Source organism: Episyrphus balteatus, chromosome 4 (genome assembly GCF_945859705.1).
Source record: "Episyrphus balteatus chromosome 4, idEpiBalt1.1, whole genome shotgun sequence".
Lineage (NCBI taxonomy): Eukaryota > Metazoa > Arthropoda > Insecta > Diptera > Syrphidae > Episyrphus > Episyrphus balteatus.
Window position 1 is genome coordinate 50,319,359 of NC_079137.1, and position 7,876 is coordinate 50,327,234.

The 7,876-nt window shown below is 28.6% G+C and overlaps 1 protein-coding gene across 1 annotated transcript; it reads left to right on the forward strand.

The window, feature by feature from the left end:
* Nucleotides 1–4,166: 4,166 nt before the first annotated feature.
* On the forward strand, nucleotides 4,167–5,909 carry LOC129917914 (odorant receptor 24a-like). The gene is made up of 7 exons (XM_055998140.1): nucleotides 4,167–4,571; nucleotides 4,624–4,810; nucleotides 4,906–5,087; nucleotides 5,171–5,367; nucleotides 5,430–5,528; nucleotides 5,583–5,735; nucleotides 5,798–5,909. The coding sequence occupies exons 1-7, from the start codon at nucleotides 4,235–4,237 to the stop codon at nucleotides 5,846–5,848; spliced, it is 1,206 nt and encodes a 401-aa protein (XP_055854115.1). The 5' UTR covers nucleotides 4,167–4,234; the 3' UTR covers nucleotides 5,849–5,909.
* The last annotated feature ends 1,967 nt before the right edge of the window (nucleotides 5,910–7,876 follow it).

The following is a 7,876-nucleotide window of genomic DNA, read 5'->3' on the forward strand; positions in this document are numbered from 1 at the left end:
AAATCACAAGTTTAAAATCACAGGTATTGATGTTTTGCTCATTTCTACTTGCGGGCTTTTGTCTTCATCAAATCGTCTAATTGAAGATGAGCTTTTGAGTAGATGGTTCGTTAGAAAAAAAGAGGTTGTCTGTAAAGCCGGTTTTAGGACGATGATTTTACGTGATAACGTCGTCAGAAAACAGGTTGTGTGGTTTTGTTTAAAATGAGTCAATTTAAGAGTTTACTTTTTTTTCAAACAATCATAATTTACAAGAAAAAGCTAAAAAAAATACCTTTTTTATTTTCTCATTACCTATATTAATTTTTTGAAGTGAAAACTTCTTTAGTATCGTTGTGATTTGAAACAAGATGAAACGAAAACGCGACACGACTTCAACTTGTTATAACTTTTTTGTTTTAATAGATAGATAAATGAAATTTGTACTGTAGATAGGTAATTAAATAAATTATAATTGTACAAAATTTCAATTAATTTCATATTCAAAATTCGGAGATAACGGTAAAAAGATGTTGTTTTCCAACACACGTTATATCTTTTGATCTAGTGCACATAAAAATTTGATTTAACTTTAATACGCATGCTGATAACATAACCTTTTATTTGATATATCACACATAACGTTACGTGCTCTACAAGTTACACAATCTTAAATTGAAAAAAATTGAAAAAAATTTAAAAATACCTCAAAACACCTCTGGAGATCTGTTGGCGATGACCAGCTACCAGTGTAGGAAGTACCGTAATCTCAGTCTGGAAATTCGATAGGTTGACTTTAAAAAATTCTAACTTCTCTTGTAGACATCTTTGAAATAAGATTTATATATCATTATACAAGGTGAAACCATAAGCTTTCACATGGTATAAAAATTTTTATAGGTTGTCAAACAAAAAAATTGATTTAATAGCATGAGAACATAAAAATAAATGTTTTTTTTTTTGCTTTTTGGATGAAATTTCATTGAGTTTAAAAATGTCTAGCTCTTTTTCTAGATGTCCCATACACCTGATCGATATATATATTTTGAGCTAAGACAGTAAGCTCTCAGGTGGTGTAAAAATTTGTATATGCTGTTAGGGAAAAAATGGATTTAATAGTGTGAGAAGATAAAAATACGTGTTTTTTCGCTTTTTTTGATGGAAATTGGTCGAGTTTAGGGATGGGCCGATATTTCAGTAACAGGTATTGAGTAACAGGTATTGGAAAGTAGCAATAACAACTTGCTACTCATCAGGGAAAATACCTGTTACTGAAATAACAGTTAATATTTTCAGTATCTAAAATAAATTTAAATTAAATCATTTTTTTTGCAATCCAAGAAAATTTTCGGTAATAAGAATGTTAATAAAAGGAAAAATACCTACTAATTATCCAAACAACTTTCTCTTATCCCACACAAAAAATTTATTTTATCGGTAATAATCTGTAATACCTGTTACTCGGATCAAAATTATCTGCTTACTCAAAATTATCAAGGAAAATGTAAGATTAATACCAAAATATCGTGTTTTCCCTAATACCTGTTACTGTAAGAAATATTCCTATACCTGTTATTGTTAGTATCATTTTACATACGAAAAATGAGAAAATGTAAAATTAATACCAAAATATCGTCGTTTTCCCCAATACCTGTTACTGTAAGAAATATTTCTATACCTGTTATTTTTGGTATCCATAGTTAATGGTTTCATTATAATTACAGAAAAAAAAATATCTTCAGGTTTTAGTTATATTTTGCATAAGATACGCATTTTATAACTACTCAAATTGCCACAATTACAGATAATTTTCTGCTCTAGACTAAAATGAATTTAGAACCGCAAAGTAATCACTTATGTTATTAAATATCATTCTCAAAATAATGAGATTGCACTCTCGTTCTTTAGTGAAAATTGTATCACTAACTGTTATTTCAGTAACAGGTATTTATACCTGTTATTGGAAAGTAGCAATAACAGGTAGTAACAGTTATCCAAAAGTAGCAGTTAAGCCCATCCCTAGTCGAGTTCAAAAAATTCTAGCTCTTTTTGTAGATGTCTCATAGACTAAATCGATATATATATTTAGAGCTAAGCCAATAAGCTTTCAGATGATATAAAATTTATCTAGGTTGTCATATAAAAAACATGGATTTGAAGGTGATAGAATAAAAAAAAGGTAGATTTTTTCTATTTTGTTTTTGCAGGAAAATTTATTTTTTAAGGTTTTACTTCTACCACGTGTGAATTGCACACATGTTTTTTTTTTTTTTTATTTTAAAACCTTACAAAAAAAATTATGCAATTTAAAAGCCAAGTATTTCTTCTTAAGAATAAAACCATTTTTAAATTTTTACAATGCGCAAAGAGTATAAAAATAATTTATTGAAAACAATCATATTCATCAAAAAAAGAAAAGAAAACATGAATTTTTATCTTCTCACGTCATTAATTCCATTTTTTTCCCTAACAACCTATACAAAATTTTATACCATCTGAAAGGTTGTTGTCTAAGCTTAAAATATATATATATATCGATCAGGTCTATGAGACATCTGCAAAAGGAGCTAGAATTTTTTGAACTCGATCAAATTTCATTAAAAAAAAACAAAAAAACATTTATTTTTATGTCCTCACGCCATGGAATCAATTTTTTTGTGTGACAACCTATAAAAATTTTTATACCATGTGAAAGCTTATTATTTCACCTTTCACATGACGTATCAATCTAATTTCATAGATGACTACAAGAGAAGTTAGAATTTTTTAAAGTCAACCATGTCGAATTTCCAGACTGAGATTACGGTACTTCCCACACTGGTGGCTGTTCATGATCAACAGATCTCCACTGGTGTTTTGAGGTTTTTCGCAAGTTTCTTGATTTTACATTGTGTGGCTTGTAGTTAGTCTACCGTTATGTGTGATATACCAAATGAAAGGTAATTGTATGAGGATGCTCATAAAACTTTAATAAAATTTCTATCTGCTCTTAATCAAAAGTTATAACCTGTTGAATTCTAAAATTTTATTTTACCGTTATCTCAAAATTGTGTTTACGAAAATGATTGAAATTTCGCACACATTTAGTTGTGGTCATGGTCTATCATTACTCCATATACTTTATTCCTCTATCTATTAAACAAAAAAAATATAAAAATAAAAAATGAAGCAAATCGGTTAAAAACGGTCAAAAACGTGTTTTAAAAAAAATTGTTTCTTCCGTTTTTCAGTCAAAACTCATTAAACGATTCCAATTTGCACATGTATGCATAAGACCAAAACCTACATGTCCTATAAGTTTGAGATTTTTTGAACGCTCCAAATATCAAAAACTACTCAAAAATACCCCTAAAAAACAAGGTGTTTGTCAAAAATTCATATTTTGAAACGCAGAGTGTTGGAAAAAAATCCGTGTCAGACCCCTTCATTTCGATTAAGCTTTAGGTTATTATCTTTCAAATAAGCTATAGGAGATTTTTGTATCTCTAATAGTTTATTTTTAATTTTGAATTGAATTTTTTTGCCGCACTGCGAAAGTGCGAGAGTGTAACGCTAGAAAATGGCGTCACTTTTTTGTGGTGGCTGCCATGGTTCATCGATTTATAAGACGTTATCACGTCAAAAAGAAGCAAAACGTCGAGAACTAAAAAATGTTGTCTTCGTACTTTAATCATTGAAACAACTGCATTGTTATTGTACTCTAACTTTAATTAATGTTTTAATTAAGGACTCCAAAAATTGAACATTTCAATGTTTAAAAACATCAAAAAATTCTCAAAATAAATGTTCAAACATTTTTAAGTCTTTCATGAATGTAAGTTAAGTATTTAAAATTTGACCCAAATAAACATTGTTTCAAAAGAAAAACTCATGATGGTTTTCAAAAATTATTCCCAGTTGATCGTTTCCCATTTTACTAACAAAGTTTCTCCCAAAACTTTAAGTCACCAAACTCAATGAACATGCATATAACCAACTACAACTATTAATGACATTTAATTAAAAATGCACGCCTCAAAAGTTACTCATTTAAGACAAAGTTTCATTAAATAAAAGTAAAGAGTTTATAATTAAAAATTGAATAAATAATGTAAATAAAAAAGTTTTTTAATCTGTCCAAAAAAAAGTATAAAAACAAAATACTCCAGCCAAAAACTAGAAAACAAAATATTCAACAAAAAGTCAGTAAACGCGAGTAACCGAATTATTACCAACCGCAAAAAGAATCCTTTACCAAAGAAATTCTATCACAAAAATGTCTCTAAAATTCCTTACCAAAGACTACCCCATAACAAACTCATATTTCATTATTTCAAAATTTTGCCTCGGCTGGATGGGACAATACCCTCAAGCTCATTCCTCAACTTTACGCAATTTAAATTGTCTCTTTCATGTACTCGTCCTATTTCTCGGTGTTATATCACAATTTTGGTATGGTTTCCATTACTTAAAAGTCGATTTGGTAAGAGGTATTGATGCAATTTGTCCGGCTATTTCGTGTTTGGTATCATTTGTTAAAATGGCCTTGATTATTTGCAATGGCAAGGAGCTCTCTAGAGTCCTTATTCACCTCAAACTTGTTCTTTTTTCTGGTTTGTATTAAAGATGTCCTGGATAACAAAAATTAAATTCCTCTCCACACAGAATTGGATGAAGAAAAAACTAAAATAGTTCAAAAGTTTTCACTGACTGCAACAAAACTGGCATTCATGGTTCTTATTTCTGGAATCCTGGCCAACGTAGTCTACAGCCTGAGACCACTCGTAACAAATGTGTTTCGCATTTCAATGGGAATGGAATATCTCTTCGATGAAACTCCTTTGAAAGTCATGTGAGAGAATTTTTTTTCAACTTTTTCTTGCAACAAAATTTTCAAAAAAAAGAAAAAATGAAAAACCAATCAATTCTTATCTCTGTGTGAAAAAGGGTCCCATCTGTGCTATTGACTCTCCCCTGGTATCCTTTAACATACGCACTTATTTCATACATGGCCCAAGTGTGTATCATTGCGTTCTCGGGTGTTGATGGAGTGTTCATCTCATTCTGCCTTTATTCAGCTGCTCTGTTGAAGATACTCCAAAGGGATATGAGGTTAACGTTTGAAAAATGTATGTGTGGTTCATAAATTTTGAAAAATATTATATTCACATTTTATCCTTGCGAGGGAAAACAAAAAAATTTTTGTGTCTAGATCATACATCAACTTTGACATTACTTGATGATGAGGATAACCGAAAGTGCTTTGATGAAGTTGGCAGGATTGTAAGGCGTCACAATGAAATTATTGACTTGGTAAGAAGGTTTTCTCAACTTTTTATGTGGATTACATTGGCGCATTTTGTGACATCGTCAATTGTTATTGGAGCGAGTATAATTGAAGCTTTGTTGGTAGGTTTTGACTAATTATTATTATTATTTATTAGGAATTTTTGAACTTTTTATTCCTTAAGTATCCTGGATTTAGGGCTCTTGTTTGTATTTCATATACACTAGCAGTTTCTTGTGAGCTGTTTATTTTTTGCTATGGAGGAAGTGCTGTTATAGAAAATGTGTTTATTTTCGTCATGTCCTGTTCTACTTTAAATGCATTTTTTTTTTTTCAGAGTTTTGACTTAGGAATGTCAGCATATTTTACAAATTGGTATCACTGTGACAAACGTGTTCAAAAGGCAATTTTAATTATAATTGCTCGGTCACAAAAGCCACTGACAATGGATGTGCCATTTTTTACACCATCATTGGTAACTTTTACATCGGTAAGTCTGAGAAAAATTAACAACTAAGATTTTATAAAAAAAAAAATTTGTCTTTTTTTTAGATCTTACAAACTGCAGGATCGATCATTGCTGTGGTAAAATCAGTGTTATAAGTTAAATAAATATAGCAAACTTTAAATTAAATAAAAATTAATAAAATATTTTTGAATTTTGCTTGTTTGTTTTTTTTTTTTTTTTTAAAGGCATAACAAATTTTGACTTAGAAAATTCAAAAAAGAAAACTTTTAGTCCAAGCGGCGATTGTCGAGTTACTTAGCTCATAAGGTTAGAGGTTAAAATTGGAGTCAAATGAAAGATAAGTTGATACTGAAAATAAAAAAATAGGGTTGCCACTTCTAAAATGGGAACTTCCATGTGGCAACCCTATTTTAAAGGAAAAAATGTCACATAACTAATACATTCATATCTTTGTTGTTTGGCTGGATAAAAAAATTTTCGAAATGCCAAACGAAAGTCAAAATAGTAGACAAAAATAATATAAAGAACGTAACCCCACAAATTTGGCTACCCCATTTAAATAAAAACAACACTGACAAAAATCGTCTTTGAACAAAACAGTATAACTTTTTATGCACTAGAAAGCTTAACTATACACCATATTTGAGATAATACTCCCTTCTATTAAAAAAATGTCGGGTGCCACCTCGCAAATGCAGACAAGTACTCCGCAACCCTACTTAAATGCTAAAAAACACTAAAATCACTTGTTTTTTGGCCAAAATATATAATATTTGATAAAATATGTCATGGTAACCCTATGGCTTCACATATGCTTTGGGACTGTACACTATAACACGTAGTTAGTTTTGATCTTAATAATTAAATTTAAATTTCATATCCCGAGGTACAGGCTCGAGATAGATAATTATAATGCAACCCAAATGAAAAAAAAGGTTGTTAATTTCAAAAACGATTTTATCAGTTTTGATTACAAAAAAAACAAGGAACATAATTAGTAGAGTAACTAAAGCAAATTATTAGGGAACCCGGCCGAACAGCTCTGATTTTGACGATTTTTTTTTTTTAAACGCAGGTAATTAAAAATACTTTAAAGTCTATAGATTAAAAATTGCCGGTGTTGCCGTATTGTTTTTTTAAATTAAAATTAAATTTTTTTTAACAAAACCATTTTTTTTTGCTTAAATTTCATAAAAGATTTAGCAAAAGATTCTCTAGGTAATTTAAGGAAAATATATAAAAGGCAGTAAGGGACAATCTTCCATCGTTTAAGCGATAAATGCAATTTTCTAACAATCTGACCTCAAACACAAAAAAAAAAATATTTTGAAAACAACGGCAACACCTACAATATTTCAAAATACATTTTAAGAAAGCCAGAAGCTCATTCTTATCTCTTAAATTTAAATCCACTAAATATAATCAAGACTTTTTGAAAAAATGGTCCTCAAACTCAGAATTAAAAAAAAAAAAATGTTATTAGAAAAATTTAAAATGACTTTTTTCCAAACTTTTTCTAATAAAATATGAATTTATTTAAAAAAAATGTTTGGCCATAAATATTATCAGTTGAATTTCGAAGCAAAAAAGGTAAAATATATCACACTTTTGAAAAAAAAAAAAATGAAAAATTACTTCAATTTCAATGGTTTTTTTTTATTAAAACTGAATTTTTGCATTGAAATAATTAATTTTCTCAAAAACTGTGGTAAATAGGAACTTAAAATTTTTGCTATTTAACTTTCAACAGTAAGGGTTATTAAATGAATAAAAAATAATTTTATGTTTAGATGTTAAACTTAAAAAAAAAAAAATAAGTTATATTTTTTTTTCAAAACTTTTATTAAAAAAAGTTCTTCGAAAATGAAACACTTTTTAATTTTTTTCATAAACCGTAATACATATTGACGTTTCCTTTTATAATTTGAAATCATAATAAATGCGGCCAAAAAAATTTGAAAATAAATGCATTTTATATTACGACCAAGTTTAAAAAACGACATGTTAAAATTTTTTCAATAATTTTTTTTTTTTTCAAAAATCTGAGTTCAATTACCATTCTTTCAAAAGCCGTTCATTAAATTAACTTAATTTTAATTTTACTTATATGACTAAGCTTCTAGCTTTTAAAAAAATGTATATTTGAATATTGTAGGTGTTGC